At 38.6% G+C, this 18,376-nt stretch overlaps 1 protein-coding gene and 1 pseudogene across 46 annotated transcripts in view; one reads left to right on the top strand and one right to left on the bottom strand.

The window, feature by feature from the left end:
- Window positions 1–18,376, bottom strand: part of RIMS2 (regulating synaptic membrane exocytosis 2) — a 591,823-nt gene that overhangs the window by 22,566 nt on the left and 550,881 nt on the right. Inside the window, exon 1 of one of the 46 annotated variants that reach the window (XM_038555306.1) lies at window positions 8,916–9,110. The exons of 44 other annotated variants lie outside the window; for them this stretch is intronic. In XM_038555306.1, coding sequence (XP_038411234.1) covers window positions 8,916–9,057 — 142 coding nt within the window. In that variant the 5' untranslated portion in view covers window positions 9,058–9,110. Of the gene's footprint in view, window positions 1–8,416; window positions 8,439–8,915; window positions 9,111–18,376 lie in introns of those variants that run through there. One more of the 46 variants, XM_038555307.1, reaches the window with a different exon arrangement.
- The window catches only part of LOC102154253, a 35,917-nt pseudogene continuing 26,632 nt past the window's right edge, over window positions 9,092–18,376 (top strand).

The following is an 18,376-nucleotide window of genomic DNA, read 5'->3' as shown; positions in this document are numbered from 1 at the left end:
GGGAGCAGAGTGAGCAGAGAGCCTCACTGGAGCTTGATTCCAGGACCCTAAGATCATGACCTGAGCAGAAGGGAGATGCTTAACTGACTGAGCTACTGAGGTGCCCCCCTCTTCTCTCCTTTCTAAATGAGAATTTTGATTTTCATTATCCTGTTGCTACTCTACTATTTAAATTGAATGTATTCTAAGCAGGTAACTTAGCTTTAGGTTTACCGGTCACTGTGACATGAAAAGCTCCATTTGAGTATGAGAAAGAGAACTACATATCACTCAAAGATCCTAGATTTAATATTTTTTTAAGATTTTATTTATTTGTTTGTGAGAGACACAGAGAGAGAGAGGCCAAGACACAGGCAGAGGGAGAAGCAGGCCCCATGCAAGGAGCCTGACGTGGGACTCGATCCGGGTCCTCCAGGATCACGCCCTGGGCTGAAGGCAGCACTAAATCACTGAGTCACCAGGGCTGCCCCCTAGATTTCAATTTGCATGCAGTAAATGAATGATGTTTTAAGGCTGTCTTTCTAAGGAGGGATGACTATGCTCTAAATGCAAGATAAAAGTGTGCATGGATATTTGGGTAGCCAAATCTGCAGAAAAAGTTAAAATTAAGAGAGCTATAGTCTTTACCTTAGCCTTCTTGTATAGATTTTTCCCATCTTATTTGTTTATGCTTACTGAGCAAAGAGGAAAATAACCCAATAGCAAACTAGTATCTAGAAATATTAAAAATAGGTAATTAGTTTGGGTTTAATGGGCTTTTTCCACCAGTAATTCTTTTTATATTATTAAGTAGATATCTGTTAATGTTTTTGTCTCACATTTTAACCCTTCTCCTATGTGTGAGAAATAACCCACCCTTTAATTGTAGACACTAAAATTGGTATCATTTTTTCCAGCCTGTCTGATAGGCTGGAAATAGGGCATGAACAATGACTGAGGTTCTGCTGATCAGACACTACTGCTCAAACTTTGAGCCTGAAGTTAATGAAACAAAGAAGCTGAGACACCACAAGCTCCCATTCTAATGAGGGTGGTGGCCACAATATATAATTTCCAAGAATGGTCTTATAGCAGTGGGTAATGATTCAACATCAAAGGTTGACAATAATACAAACTGTTATCTGTCCCAATCAGCAGTGGGAGTTCTGTAAGATGAGTTATGTAGCATGGTTTGGGGAAACATTCCTAAACCCTAGCACAGGATCTCCAGTCTTCCTAAAGATTCTGTGACCTACTCAATATCCTTTAGCAAATACCTTTTCCATCTAAATTGCTAGACCTGGTTTCTGTTGATTACAACTAGACACCCTAAATGAAACATAGTGCATACAGGTTTGTTATTTATAGTAGAAAAATATGTTCCTAGTTTATGTGGAGCTAAGTGTACCCAACTTGTAGGTATAGCACAAGACTTTGAAGTACTCTTGTTCTTGCAAGATTAGAAACAGTTATTCAAGAAATCTGGTCCCTTCCAGCTATAGTAGCTTCTTTCTATTCTATGATATGAACATAGAAACCAACCAGCTCCTTGTTCATTTATTCATTCACTACATATTTGCTAAGTACTTACTTGGTGCAAGGAACTGTGGGAGATAAATATATGTGATGTTTGATCCCATAGTTTCTTATTACGTGATTTTACAATTTAGTAGGTGAGGTAAGTCAGTAAATGCATAATGAAAATCCACGGCAATATATTCTAAATGCTATATGAATGCTATTATCTGAAGCTGTACTGTCCAATAGAGCTTTATGTGAATGATGGAAATTGTTCGGTAATTCTGCACTGTCCAATATGGTAGTTACTAGTCATGTGTAGCTTCTGAGCACTCAAAATGTGGCTAATGTGACTCTGGAAATAATTTTTAATTTAATTTGGTTTCAATCTATTTAAATTTAAACAGCCAAGTGACTGGTGCTTCCCATATTGAACAGCACAAATCTAGTTTAGAACAAGGTAAACATATTTTGATACGGGATCATAAGGGAATAATAACCATGACAATGCAGTTCACAACATCTCTCCACGGTGAGTATTATTATGCACATATCACATAAACCTGAGGAAACTAAAGCTCAAGGAAATTAAGTATCTTGTTTAGTTCACACAACTAGGAAAAGGTGGAGCTCATATTTCAAGCCCGTTTCACCCTTTTCTCTGCCTACGGAAGCTTATATAGTTTCTGAAAACTTCATAGACAATATATGAGCTGAGCTTTGAAGGGTAATTAAATATGATGCATATACAGTGGTAGAGGAAGAATAAAAAGAAAAGCATGAACAAAAATTTGGAGGCAGAGGGCAAGAAGGCTTAGTTTTATTGAGTTGCTGGATTCCTAAAGGACCTTAGAAGGCAAGGAAGCTATGCTATATATAAAAAACCGACTGTAAAAGACTTTGAATGTCAGGCTAAAGAAACTATCTAGTAGGAGATGGGAATTTACTGAAGTTTTTGGAGAAAGTGTAGTGTCAAGATCAAGAATGATATTTAAGAGAATCGACACAGAGGCAAGGAAGTTAGATTGGAAGGGAGACACAGAAGGTAGAGAGCAGGTTTGAGAGATTCTCAGATTTCAAAAAGGAGCGAATGTGGTCCTAAACTCTCAAGATGACAATAAGAACGAGAAGGAAGAAAGCGGTTCCTGGGAGAAGTTGCCAACTGGTGGCACACATTTGGTCAACAGTTTATGTTTTGTTTGGCCCAAATAATGTTTATATTTTTTCATTTAGCTGCCAATGTTGTAAAAGTTAAAGTTTTTAAGGAAACATCCAGATTTATAGTTTTTCTCTTAGGGAAAAAAAGAAGAGTAAGTTTGCCAATGCTGGGCTGATATTCAATTTGGCATCAATTAGCTAGAATAGAGTGCTCACCATTCCTTTTGGATGGGTAACCTTTCTCCAGCTTTTCAGAGTCCTTGTTTTTCCCATTTGTATTACATCTGGTCTATTTCACTGATGTATAGTACCTACCTGGCCTTGATTCATAGGATAGTAAGGGAACAACTGGTCACCAAAATAGCTAAAATAAACAGTCCTTTCATTATAGTCTCATTAGGCAAAACCTAAATCTTAAGAAATGGTACTTCAAAACCTTCTCTGATCCTATCATTTTTATGATAGCTTTTTTCCTCCAATTATTAAAATAATATTATATATACATAGCATTAGGTAAGTCTCCTCGTCTGTATCAAACGTTGTTACATTATGAGATAGAGCAAATGTATAGAGTGATCTCATCTGATCAGTAATAAGGACCTACTTTAGAACAATAGAAAGTATTTACACTAAACCATAGTCCTTGGCAGCAACGCAATACCACCTTCTAGTGGGTTTCTTTCGTAAGTCATTCTCCATAGGGAAACTCATCCCCATTACTAGCTCTGAATTTAGTGAATCTACTGAAGGATGAAAGCAAATTGGGGTTAAACTTGACTTTTGTATTAAAGTTTTAAATTACCTTAAAAATACTGTTTGGACACTTACCAGTGAAAAATTCTGAAGCTCATATAAAAAGGTAATATTTAATAAGCACTCTGAATGGAGTTATTCTTTCACTTATTTTTTTAATTCCAAAATTTTTTGCTTCATCTTATCTGTCTGGAATTTAAACCTAATATAAAAATATTGGGTTACTGTTGAATATCATATGGACTCATTTATAAAATTATTTATTATATATAATCAATCATAATCTAGGAAAAATAAGATCTCCTAAGAAAAGATACATATTCAGACTAAAACTGTCTATCTAGGATCTGCCCCCAAAATTGGCATTGTGAAGATGTGCAAAAACTATGATCACTGAACTTTTAAAAGTCTAGATCACATATTATGTTAAAAACAGTATAAATAAAATGGATAGCAGTTACAACGATATTCACTTTGAAAAGAATGGCAGAACTATATACTATAATTAATAGACATTTAGTAGATACTTGGTTAGTCACGATGTCTGTACTTAGGATAACATCTATGTATATGAAGAATTTTTTATTTTAATAGAGCACGTGCAAGGTGCTATACTCCATTTTAATCAAATGGGACTGCTTACTAAGAATTAATTGTATCATTAACCATATACAAAGATTAGACTAAAACAGTAATTATTATACTCTTTTTATTGGTTGCATGGCCTCTTAAATAGGTCTTTTGTGTTAGTCTCTTTAGTTCCTTTCATATTAATTCCTCATAGCTTCACTATCATATGCAAAAAAACATTTCTCAGTTTTTCTGGTGATTTAAAACTATTGCTGTTTCTTGGGTGGTTTTCTTGTAATTTAATTTTCAAGCTAGTAACATGTAAGAGAAATTAAATGAATTCATTTATTCAGTTAAACAGCATTAAATCAGTAAGATCTCTTCTGTATAATTGCCAAGCCATATATATATTTTAAGATTTTATTTATTTATTCATGAGAATACACAGATAGGAGAGAGAGAGGCAGAGACACAGGCAGAGGGAGAAGCAGGCTCCATGCCGGGAGCCCGACGTGGGACTTGATCCCAGGACTCAATCCCGGGACTCTAGGATCGCGCCCGGGCCAAAGGCAGGTGCTAAACTGCGAAGCCACCCAAGGGATCCCCCTGCCAAGCCATATTTTAACCAAAGAAGACAGGCCATAAAATCAAGCCAATCAAATTCGTCACATATTATATGTACATAGCTGAACAAGAATCATGAACCCAGAACCACAAGTAACAACATTAAAATAGCCTCTGAGAAATCAGATCTATCAAGTGTTAGAAAATGTGCCATTTTCTTACACTATAACACCATAACCATTTGCCATTGAATCTATGGGTGGGAATTTGTGGGACTGCTTTTCCTATTAAGAATGGTTACTTTTGGGAGACGTGGATGGCTCAGCAGTTGAGTATCTGCCTTTGGCTCAGGGTGTGATTCCAGGATCCGGGACCCAGTCCCACATAAGGCTCCTTAAAGGGAGCCTGCTTCTCTCTCAGCCTGTGTTTATTTTATTTTTTATTTTTTACGATTTTATTTATTCATTCATGAAAGAGAGAGAGAGGCAGAGACACAGGCAGAGGGAAAAGCAGGCTCCACGCAGGTAGCCTGACGCGGGACTCAATCCCGGGACTTCAGAATCATGCCCTGGGCTGAAGGCAGGCGCTAAACTGATGGGCCACCCAGGGATCCCCTTAGCTTGTGTTTATGCCTCTCTGTGTGTGGGAGTGTGTCTCTCATGAATAAATAAATAAAATCTTAAAAAAAAAAGAATGATCACTTTTTCTTGAACTTATTTCTTCTTAGAATTACCTGAAATGTTTAAAAATTCTACACATAAAAATATCCTACATTAGGGATGTAGACTCATGGATTCAATGTTGGGGCAAGTAGCTGATATAGTGAAGTTAATACTTAAAGGATTCAATGATAAAATAAGTAAACATAATTCATAAACCATTAAGTAACATGTAAGGGACTATTATTATTACTTTTGCTGAAAAAAATCTACTCAGAGAATTGGAGAATTGTTATTTGGAATATATCTAGGGACAAGGAAGCAAAAAAAAAATCACATAAAAAACAACTAGAAGCATATAGAAAAGATGCTACAAAGGCCGATTGAGAATCAAGAATCTTAACTTCTTTTGCTCAGAGTAATTCCCCTTTCATCCTCAATGAAGTCAGCACCATTGAAATTCATAATCCATGGCCAAGTTAATGTCTCTGAGTCTCAGTGTTCACATGTGTCAAATGTTGAAAATAATAACTTTCTTGAAGAATTATGAAACCAAAGGAATGTGGCACACGGGTGCTCAATAAATGATAACTATTATTAATGTACTGTGTCTGGTCATCAACTTCATAGCATGTTCCTAGAAAATGTAGCAGAATAATGAAGAAACAATACACGGAGTAGTTAGGATTATAAACTCCAGAGCCAGATTGTGGATCCTGCTCAGCAACTTCCTGGCCATGGGCTCTGAGCAAATTGTTTTCACAGGTGCGTGGAAGGCACTGATTGCAGCAGGTGAGGGACTCAGAACTATCATGGATGTCCAAAGTCACATTTCACTCTCACTTTCTCAGGACACCCTTCTTTAACTCCTATATTATGTTTTCTTATAATTTTTATTGCACTCTGTGCTTTGCCTTCCTAACACTGGTCAGTTATAATTATATAGTTATTCCTATTAATATGTATCTCCATTAGACTGTATGCTCTAAAAGGGTAGGGAATATAATTCAACTAATTCAAGGACTACTACTTCTAATACATCAAATAGTCTCCCTAATATTTTTGAATGAACAAGTGAGTGAAAAGAATATGGTTTTTCAATAAGCTTCTTGGTACTTCTTGTGCAGAATGGCAGTGTCCAGATGTGTAGCATAAGAATGAGATGAGAATATAGAACTGGAAGGTAGAGTATATCTGAGCTAGTTACTGCGCTATGAAAAGACCAAAAATGGGGGGGGGGGGGAGAATCACTTTAAAATCAGACTAATTTGAAATCAGTTTCATGAGTCAGATTACACTGTTCTCTTAGACAAGTTGTTCTCAACCAGAATGAAAATCATCTGTTGTGATGGTTTACTTTTCTTTACAAATTAGAATGGGTCTCGCAGTTATAACAGAATCTTATTATTCTCATAGAATAATAACATATTCCCGAATAAGCTTATGAGAGTATGTTGTCCACATGCGTCCCCTTGTGGGTGTCTCAATAGAAAAAAAAATGGAGGGAAGCACTGCTCCAGGGCAGTGATTTCTAACTTTTACAACTCTGCAGAGTATATTGAAATACTCTACAAAGTCTCAGGACTTTCAAGGATGGTAGGAATACTGCAAAACAATAAGTATAAATGACCGTAGCCCAGTGGAAAAACTGTTCATTTATGGGGAGAGCTTCCTCTCTAGTTACCTATAGAGAACTATATGCTTTATTTTGAAAACATTGGCTTCCTTATGTAACATTTTGTCTTGGCAACTCTATAAACCATTTGTGGGGCAGAAATCTGTTCCAATGTCCCATGTGTAGACATGGGATTTTCCTTCGGGACAGGTCTGTGTATGCCAAGGTTAAATGAATGTACTTAAGAATTTTGAAAATTCTCATGTTTATGTAAGCTTCCCCTGTCTTTTTAGGATGGTATTTTATAAATTCAACAATTCTGGTTATAACTTAGTGAAGGATGATGATAGTTTGTCTGAAGCAAACTCAAGACTGAAGACTTGGTATAAAAATTAAAAATTGAGTCTATAATAACTTGTTTTATTTAAATATGTATTTTCAGGCACAGCTATGTTTGAGTTCTAGCTTCACCACTTGCTAGGTATGTGACTGTGACCAAGTATATGCAAATAATAATCCAGTATAGCCCAGAGTCGGGTGCATAGGTGGTGTTGTGAACTGCCTGGGTTCATATTCAACTCTACTGCCTACTACTTGGGTGACATTGACCATGGGGAAGTTCTGAACTTCTCTCTGCCTCAGTTTCCTCTTTGTGAAACAGAGATAATAAAAATACTGTTTCATAACATTGTTGTGGACTTAAAAGAGTAAATACAGTTAAGTTCTTTGAACAGTGCCTGGCTCATAATAAATACCGAAAGTTTTAGCTTACAGTTGTGACCATTCATTCACCCAATGTGATTTTCTAATTTCTTGATTTGTTTACATTTCTGGAGATTTTAAACATTTAATTATAGAAAACAAGTGAAATGTAAATGTACAAACAAAACCAGCAAAGCATTAGTATGAAAATTAAAAGTTGTGTTTTAGGGAACACAACTAGGGAAGTACCCTACTATTAGACCTTTAGTGATCTATAGCAAACTGATATTGCAGCAGTAAGCTAGAAGAAACCTGGACAGCTCTAACTAGTGAATTCTTTTGAAGACCACTTTCCAGACATTGTTCATCCTCTCATCTTCCAGCTCTCTGTCCCTCCACTGGGAAAAATAGGGAAAAGAAAAATTATTTCTACCTCTTCTCCAAGCAGGTAGTTAGTTTCTTCTAAATCAGGGTTCAGTGCAGATATCTTGATAAGACGTCATTGATTGTCACAGAATAAAGGCAGAATAAACTATTACATACAATAATAGAGTTAACATGATGATGATAACTAGCCTACTCTGGACATACGCATAAACACGAACACGGTTTGCAACCAGCATATGAATAAATTAATAAACAGTATTTCAAATGTTGGGACGCCACTATTCAGCAATTTTTACTTTGATTTACAAATCATATTTTTTTTGTGTTAGTTGTTAAGTCTTATTGGAAAGTCCTTCAAGAAGAAAACCTATGCTGTGTTACTCAAAACTTTATGAAGGTCTTAAATATCACTTGGTGAGAAGTTTAAGGAGTGAGTTTTTCCTCTTTAGCTTAATTATACTGACATCCTTTAACCCCAGGGATAGACAACCCACGGTAAGGCTGACAGCACCTTGCATGCCCTGGGAACGGTTTCCAGTGTCCAGAGCAAAAACCAGCCTCTAGTACCGTCAACCTTTGACCTGTCCATTGTATCACCTCTTCCCTCATCTGGATCTTGAATTTACACACGCTGAGATTCCCATTTCAAAGTTCCTGCCGCCTCTCCCCTTGATTTCTGAGTACTCGGTCCTCCAGGCCATATGCTAACGCGGAGGCTGCGGGTGCAAACAAAAGCATAGAGGGGTTCACCGGGCGGCTGCAGCCTTGCCTCCCCCCAGACTAGCCCCTCGCCCGACTCGCCAGCACTTGACGCTGATGAACTTCTCTAGGAAAGCGGTTCCCCAAGTCCGCGCTGGTGGAGCCCTGGTTCCGAGCACCGACGAGCGCGGCCGCTGAGCCGGCGAGGGCGGGAGGGCCCGGCGGGGCAGGGACGACGCCCCCCCCCCCCCCGCCTCCCCTCCAGCCCCCGAGAGCGGGGGGCGCACAGGGACCCCCGCGGACAGCCTCACCTCCTTCGTCCTCCTCCAGGGAGTTCATGCAGGGGAAGTAGCCGGCCAGCGCCTCGAAGGAGGCGGAGAGGCTGCTCCGGCTCTGGGAGCGCTGCATGGAGCGCCCCGCGGCGCCGGCGCCCCCCAGGCCCTGCCGGCCCATCTTGGACGCGGACCCGCTCTTCCCGCGGTACAAGATGCGAGGCGTCTCGGCGGCTGGGGCGCGGCGACCGCGGGCGCTTCGGGGGCCGGGCGGCGCGGCGGGGCCCTGGGGGTCCGGTCCGGACCCGACGCCGCCTGCCCGGCTCGGCTGCCGGGCCCCCCGCTTTGCTGCGGAGGGGCGGGCGGAGGGGGCGCGGCGGTGGCGGCGGAGACGCGGCGACCGGCGGCCAAGTCCGAGGTGTCGCGGGGCGGGCGGAGGATCCCGGCGGCGGCGGCTGCGGGAGTCTGGCCGCCCCCTCCCCGCCGCGGGCCGCCGCGCTGCTGCGCTCCCGCCAATCAGCGGCGGCGGGGGCGGGGGCGGGGGCGGGGGCGGGGCGGGGGCGGGGGCGGCGGCCTCGGGGCGCGCGCCGGGCTCCGGGGCGACTCCACCCGGGGCAGCCCCCGCGGCCGCCTGCGCCCAGCCGGTGGGGAATCCGTCAGGGACGCGGGGGGCACGCACTTGCCCTTTGCCCCAGTTTCACCTACAATTTGTTAAGGCTCCTCAAGCATAGACGGGAAATACTGAGATTTTCTTTAAATCCTAACACAAGGCTCCCCAATTTGTAATAGAGTCCACAAAACCCTAGCATTAACGCCTTCTCTTTTGCCTTGTCTTTATTTTTTAAAATGTCAACAGAGGAAAAAAAAAAAATCCAAAAGCCTGAAAAAGTACCAACACTTAAAAAAAGTACCTTGATGCTTATCAACTTCGCTTTAATTTCAGGACGTTTAACGCATTCTTCCTCTAAATTAAATAATCTAGGGGCGCCCCGGTGGCTCAGCGTTTGAGAGGCTGCCTTCGGCCCAGCGCGAGACCCTGGAGTCCCGGGATCGAGTCCCACGTCAGGCTCCCTGCACGGAGCCTGCTTCTCTCTCTGCCTGTGTCTCTGCCTCTCTCTCTGTTTCTCATGAATAAATAAAGAAAATCTTAAAAAAAAAAAAAAATCTACTACCTGGTGTTGCTAAGAATGACAGTAAACACTGAAAGGCTTTAACATCTAAATAAAAGCATCCTCTTAACATGAAGTTGGAAGCAACACAAACATACTAGAAACAAAACAGTTTAGAAGTGAAATAACACATCACATTCTATATATTGCAAATCTCTACCACAGGTTATGAAGCAACCATAATTTCATTTTGTTAGGAGTCAGAAGATGATCCCACTTTTTGTGGCTTACACCAGCCACTCAAACTCTCAGTTTCTTTATCTAGGGAGGGTGGGAAGGTAGGGTACAACAATTCCAGTCCTAACCATGTCTCGGCTGGATTCTTGGGTATGTGTAATAGGGGACTTCAAAAGTGTCTTGTAAAACGTAAATGTTACCATCTAAAATAGTTCTTTCGGGATCCCTGGGTGGCGCAGCGGTTTGGTGCCTGCCTTTGGCCCAGGGCGCGATCCTGGAGACCCGGGATCGAATCCCACGTCGGGCTCCCGGTGCATGGAGCCTGCTTCTCCCTCTGCCTGTGTCTCTGCCTCTCTCTCTCTCTCTGTGTGACTATCATAAATAAATAAAAATTAAAAAAATAGTTCTTTCATACAATAAATATTTCCTAGGTAGTATATATGTACAAGTTCTTTGCTTGATGTACTGGGAGTTCAAGCACACACTCAATATCACTTGAGCCCCTTGCATATGCTAGGTACCAGTTAGGGCACGATAATGATCAGAGCAGATAAAAAAATCCCTACTCTTGTGGAGCTTACATTCTAGTAGGGGAGACAGATACAGTAAATCAGTAAATTACATAGTGTTAAAAAGGGGATAAATGCAAATGAGGAAAAAAAAAGAGGGATAGGACAGTCTAATTTAAAAAAAGGTCGGTCAGAGTGGGTCAAGAGGGAAGTATCAAGGAAGAAGGCCTCAGTAGGAGAATCCTAGAAAAACAAATTGGCCAAGGGTGGAAACTCTTATTTTGGCATCCAGGGACATCAGAATGACAGCTGAAAGTAACTTTGGAGGGGAATATCTTGGGTTTCTACTGGTGATTGCAGGGGAAAAGGGAATATAAAACCTGAAACGGTGGTCATGTCTGAGTTGTTTGGGCCCTGCCTCTCTGTGTCAATGAACTGGCTTTCTGGACCATGAAGTTAGTCGAGAATAGTCCAGACGCACCTATTTCTGATGGAGTATAATTCCCTCTTAGAGTTTTAGAACATAGTTGTCCTGGGGAAGCTTTTTGATATTTTTTCCTATAGTTAGAATCTTAGAGATAATGGCATAAGGAGAAGTAGGGAGAACTAAAGAAGAAAGAAGAAAATCACCTTATTTCAAGAAGAAAGCTTTAAGGAAAAAGCAGAATGTTGGCACAGGGGGATTAAAGAGACAAAGCACAATCATAGATAGAGGCTTCTAGTCTTGAATGACAGTTTGTGGCATACACTGAACTTATTGAGAACATTTATAATTCTACTTCTTTTTGTCCTATGCTCAATTGCTTGCCTATGTATAATCAATATTATATAAATCATAGTTTTGGTTTACAGATTTTCAGCAAGTTGATTATTTCTTATTGCATTTGGATATAAGTACTCCTACTCCCAAAGGAATTTAAAAATTCACATAAAAAATAAACCATTTTTATCACTGATAAAAGATTACACATGTCCCTCCTCCATACCAGAATACATATTCAGATGGCTTTGGATGTAGTTCCCAAATGATGGGCCATTAGATAGTTTCATTATATAAAACTAAGTGTAACTCCAGAATCATTATAATCTTATATTTGAATTATTTAGAACTTTCTTATTCATCCAAATATAATCAGAGAAAACGTGAGTCACAAATATACACAATAAATTACCTTCTAAAAGCACAATGTAGCCTTGAAAATAGGTTCTACCATTAAATATAAAAATCGTCTTTTTGAAGAAAATATATATAAATATAGCTGGCATATATTATTATAGCATTCTATTCGTTGAATATGAAATGTATCACACCAATTATGCTCCTTAATTCTTACGTAAACCCCGAGAATGCCATCATTAGTTCTTCTTTACAAATGATCTAGTAAAGACTCAATAACATTAAATTACTTGCTTAATTAGAAAGTGGCAGAATAAGGGACGCCTGGGTGGCTCAGAGGTTCAGCGCCAGCCTTTGGCTCAGGGTGTGATCCTGAAGTCCTGGGATAGAGTCCCACATTAGGCTCCCTGCATGATGCCTGCTTCTCCCTCTGCCTGTGTCTTTGCCCCTCTCTGTGTCTCTCATGAATAAATAAATAAAATTTTTTTAAAAAGTGGCAGAACATGACTCAAATTCAGGGGCTCTGACTTCAGGTTCAATGCCCTGTATACTGTATCACAGGTGTCTCATACCACGTATACTTATACAAAAATAGATGATAGAGTATGAACTAGACAGTAAATTATTTGATTCAAGAGAGAATAAATATTGAAAATAGAACCATATTGTTTATTCTAACTATATACCAATGTTAAATCTGTTTGCTTTTAATTTTTTTAAATTTTTTATTTTATTTTTTTTAAGATTTATTTATTCATGAGAGAGAGAGAGAGAGAGAGGCAGAGACACTGGCAGAGGGAGAAGCAGGCTCCATGCAGGGAGCCCGACGTGGGACTCGATCCCGGGTCTCCAGGACCACACCCTGGGCTGAAGGCAGTGCTAAACCGCTGAGCCACCTGGGCTGTCCTGTTTGCTTTTTAAAATCAAATCATAGCCATCAATTCTAACAGGTCTAGAATACATGTCATTTATGTCTCTGATGTTTTAGTAGTTTCTCAAAAAAAAAAAAATCACCAAAATTTTAAAGTATATTAAATTAGTTAATTCCTGAAATAGAGACTTGGTCACTTAAGTGGATATATAAAACAGTTCTTACATAAAGTAGTTATATAGTGTCTAGACTGCAGATTAATTCAATCAGGAACACAGTTGTGCTTTGGCAGCTCTGCCCTTTTCTATGCTAGAGATGATGTAGGTGAGGATGATGAGAATATAAATGATCTAATAAAGGGAAAGGAAGAAAAAGAAGTAAGTCCCTGAGAGAAGTAGTAGAGAAAACAAACAGCAAGGCCCGGAGGTAGATACGCTAAAAAGAAACAGAAAAAGTACCCATCTGGCAATTCTGTCACCATATAGTGTTTTCCAGCCAACCCAGAAATGATTGGTTGCTAGAATTGTTCAGGGTTCTAGAGCCATGCTAGTTCAGACTAGCCTCTTAGTATACATTTGCTTTTGATAACATGGAAATTGATTCCTACTCCAGTCTTCACAATTGAAGTCAATTACTTTTGCCACTGTGAATTATTCTTCCTTACAGCAATGATTCTATGCTAAATAGAAATATTTATGGATATATTTTGTTTTTTTAATTCAAAACCAACTCTCAGAATCCTAAAATTATATGTTCTTTCCTGTCATAAAATAACTTCATATTTAAGTTCTGAGAGATCAAATCCATATAGTCAACATTTCTATTGACTTCAGATCGCTAAAAGTATTTAATAGTCTTGGGCAATTACCCTTGACTTGAATATGAAATCCAAACTATACAATCTTTTCTCTCATCCCCTGGTTAATGTCAACATAGTACAAATAAATGGTAAGCCTTTGTGATTTTTCAGTTTTACAATGAAGTTTTGGTTGTTTACTCAGCAGATTTACAAAGTGAATAGGAGATGGTACACTTTAGCAGCTGGGCAACCTGAAACTTTCACAAAAGGTTGATGAAATCAAAAGATGTCTAGAATACAAGAAGATAAAAAAAGAAACATTAAAGGATCAGCATTTTCATTATTCAGTAATGAGATTTTGGATAATATTTGCCTTTATCTATGACAGAAAATGTCCGTGGGAGTAAGCAAATTAATTTCTTAATTAGGCTAAAAAACAATAGTGAAAGTTCACTGAAGAATGAAGGATTAAAAACTCTTAAGATCAAAGTTACAAGTCAAAAAAGCAGAATAGCTTGATGATATAGGGAAAGAACAAATATTTGGATTCTAATACTACTTATGGCCCTGTATGTATAGTAATAATGATAATAGCTTGTGTTATGTTCTTCATAAGCATTACCTCCTTTAATGCTCATAAACACTCTATAAGGTAGCTACTCTCATTATTCTCATTTCATAGACAGGAAAAGCAATGTACACTAATTCAATAAATATATGTTAAGTGCCTATCACGTGCTAGACACTATTCTAGTTACTGGGGATGTAACAGTGAACAAAAACGGACAATGAAGTCCTTATGCAGCTCGCATTCTAGTAGAATAACCTAACATTTATATCCCACTATATTCCAGGTCTTTTTCTAAACAATTGTACATAATCAGAAAATGAATTCACCTAATAAACACACATGAGAGACATATGATTATTAATATCCTCATTTTATAAATGGGAAAACTGAAAAAAAAAAGATGAGAGAAAACTGAAAGACATTGAGAGCAAAGCTCCTGCCCAAGGTCACACAGGTTATTAAGAAATGAAACAAGAGATCCCTGGGTGGCTTAGCGGTTTGGCGCCTGCCTTCAGCCCAGGGCGTGATCCTAGAGTCCCGGAATCAAGTCCCATGTCAGGCTCCCTGCATGGAGCCTGCTTCTCCCTCTGCCTGTGTCTCTGCTTCCCTGTCTCTCTATGTCTCTCATGAGTAAATAAATAAAATCTTAAAATGAAAAAAAGAAATGAAACCAGAATTTAAGCCCATGAAGTTTGATGAACACTCATATAATTTGCCCAATATCACACGTAGCAAATCCAGGATTTGAATCCAGGTCTTCTGGCTGTATGATCCATACTGTTTTTTAAAAAATATTTACTTATTTTAAAGAGAGAGAGAAAGAGCAATTGGGGGAGGTGTAGAGGGAGAGAATCTCAAGCAGACTCCCTGCTGAGCATGGAGTCCCATGAGGGGCTCCATCTCAACACCCATGAGATCACAACCTGAGCTGAAACCAAGAGTCCATGTTCAACCGACTATGCCACTCAGATGATTGTATAATCGATACTATTAACTGCTAAATAACATGGCGCAAGAGAACCTTCTGATATCAGTATTAGACAAGGGGCTGCCAATAAGAAATGTTTTTCCATCCATAACAAAGAAGATTTAGCACAGTAGTTCTGTCTCATTATATGACATATTTATGTAAATCTTCATTTAGCTCTCACCAGGAATCCAAAACTCTTACTAAATGTCTCAATAATTTTAGGAGTCAGTGTACAGGGATGACTTCAGACAGAACCATATGAAGTCAGCCTCAGAGAAAATAGGAAATATACCCTCATGAGATTTGTAACTTATTGGTATTTGGTAGCCCCTCAAAGTATACTTCCCAAAATAAAATGGAGTCATTTATAAGCCAAAATTTAGAAAAAGAATGCTCGTACCTTCTATATACTTTCTACATACCATCTACACAAGTTTTACAACAGTCATGTGAAATGCCAGTTTCAAAGAAAAACTAAAATATTCATATAAAAAGGAAACACTTTATTTCACTGATAAGGTCAAGCATGATTCAATGATAATTGGAGACTGACAGGTAGATTAGAAAAAGTGACATTTACCAAAACTTGTCTAGGGCCAGGGAAAAAAGAAGTTTATGAAATATCATTATGTTTCAATCATTCAGACAGTTTCCTTTCTAATGTGTGATGACCTTCACACTTCATTTCCTCAAGCATTCAGATATTTACTGGGCACCAGATGCAAGCCTCTTTTCTAGGATCTTTGGTAAGAATTACACAAAACATGTGTTTGCCTCTCAAGATACTCAGAGTCTGGTGGTAGGAGATAGGGAGGGTAACACAGACAAGAAAAACAAATAAATGCAGTATAGGAGAATAAGTAGTATATTTGTGATAAGTTCTAGGCACTCTGGTGACAAAAAACAGGAAGTGACAACTTTATTTAGATGGGCCAAAGAAGCCTTCACAGAAGAAAAGATATCTGAGCTGCATTTTGAAGACTGTTTGAGGTGAAAATGGGGTGACCAACTTTGAAAACAGAAGTCTCTTTATCCTAACCATAATACCAACTAAATACGCCTATTTTGGATATGTGAAAGTGGGTAAGGGTTAGGGCTTCTCATGAGGACCTCCCTCTTTCTAGTCCTTCAGGGTAGCATTAGTGGCAAGGATGGTTTCCAAGTTTGAGGTGCTCCTTGCTCCTGTATTCTGTTCTACTATTCTAACCCATGTTCTGGCTTTGTGATAAATTTATACAAGACCTTTGTAGTAATGTTAGAAGAACATTTCCAAACATTTGAGAGAAGAGAGAAGTATTTCTTCTACTGTAACTCCCTTGGAATTCTAGATGAACATTGCCTAGTAATGTCCCATATCGTTATGAAATCAAAAGCATCTTAAGATTTTGTGAGCATAAACATTTGCATAAACATACAGCAAGATCTAAAACTTTTACGTAAGTTTCAGGTACCAATGCCCCAAACTACACAATATTTATTAAAAGTGTGTGCATTTAAGCTGCCTTATTCATTTATTCATCATTAATTTATTTATTCGGTATTCATTTACTCATCATTCATTTCCTCTTTACACCACAGTGTGATGAGAATAATAATTACTTATGCATGGAAAACAGAGGTATTTCCTTAATCACAAGTAAATCTAGTTCCTACTTGTTCCTCTTTGTTCTTTTTCTTTACTGGCTAAACTTCATGTATTCACTTCAACACACATGGCAGTGAAGACTCTGATTAGCACATTTTGTTTAACTGAGTCATATATTGGTTAGATCTAAATGGTGATACATTTTAGTGCTGCTTGATATCATGCTGACATACAATGGAGAATTCAACAGTTTTCACAGGTAGTTTGACTCAACTGTCCAGTTAACTTATTAATTGTAGGCACCTTAATTATTTTTCATCATATATAAAGGCAGAAGATTTGCAACAAATTCATTTAAAGTTGCTAAAAAACAAAGACCAAAGGCAGTAGAGAAGAATGAGGATTCTGTCAAAGCATTAAAAACCGCCCGATCTTTAATAGCATATTGGAAAAAAAAAAAAAAAAGCCTATGGAGAATCTTCCTGTATACAGATCCAGGTCAAACATCACCTAGATTGGGCATAAGTGAACTGCTGCCTGAAAGTAGATCTCTGTGTTGCTCGGTACATTCGGTGAACTGTTTCAGACCATGTGCCAAGTGGCAAACTTGAAAACCAAACTAGGCAAATCATCATCAGCTGATTCTCATCTCAGGCACTCTATGTTAAAAAAGGCGTCTGGAAATAACAGTTTGTCGGTCTTGTTGATTTGAAACTTCATAATAGGAAATAACAATACAGAATAAACATGTTTCCTTCCTAAAATTCAGTTCAAGCTGATTCCACCTAATGATTCCATCGTGCATTATGTATACTCCCACAATAAGGTGAGAAGCTCAAGTCTAACAAGACAGGGGACTATTCCCCAGGGCAAACAGTCTCAGAGGTAAATCTGTAGTGTCATACAGAAACTCTCTAATAAATACAAGCAGTTATAAAGAGAGGCAAATCAATATGTGTTCTACATTAAGGGAGTAGAATATTCTGTAATACTTCTCCTAGAACACTGCGTTATAACTTGGATTCTTTGGCTTGGCAATCCCAGCCATTCAAACCCTTAACAGAATAGTGTTTCAAATCCCACCTGCCTTTCCCATACTTGACAACAAATTGTGAAAAGATATTTGAGGAGGATCCACAGTCTTGATGCATGATTTATAGACTAAAAAAGTATCCAAATATATATATTTAAGATTTGGCAACACTATCCAAAAAGCTTTTCTGAAAATATTTATAGTCTAGTCACTATCAGCATTTGGACACAGAAAAACTGTGGTATAGAATCTCTGAGTTCCTTAATTTTATGTTATGCATTTATTTTTTTATGTCTGCGATTATCTGGCACTGATTTAACATCCAGAAAAAAGCTGTTGCTTCATGATTCATGTTATTAGCTCCTAATTTCATTTCAAATAATACTGTGTTTCACATTATGAAGGCAACGTCTTACAGGTTCTCTGGTGAGGCAATAATAAAAACTTCATATATTAAAAAATCTTATATGGTGTCTGAATAAACACTAAAAGATACTTTTCAAGGACAGTGACCTTAAAAATGTAATTGTTACACATTTTGTCGCAATTCAACATAACTGCAATTTTAAAACAATATAAAAATATCCTATTTTAAAATTCATTTTTAAAATGGATTCATTTTTATTCTCAACTTCAGATTACAGATAAGGATTGGGTGACAAAGGTACACTTTCTGCCTTCTATAGCCACATAGGAGGT

This window comes from Canis lupus, chromosome 13, assembly GCF_011100685.1.
Source record: "Canis lupus familiaris isolate Mischka breed German Shepherd chromosome 13, alternate assembly UU_Cfam_GSD_1.0, whole genome shotgun sequence".
NCBI classification, from domain to species: Eukaryota; Metazoa; Chordata; class Mammalia; order Carnivora; family Canidae; genus Canis; species Canis lupus.
Note: the sequence above shows the minus strand (reverse complement) of the source record. Positions and strands in the feature narration are given on the sequence as shown.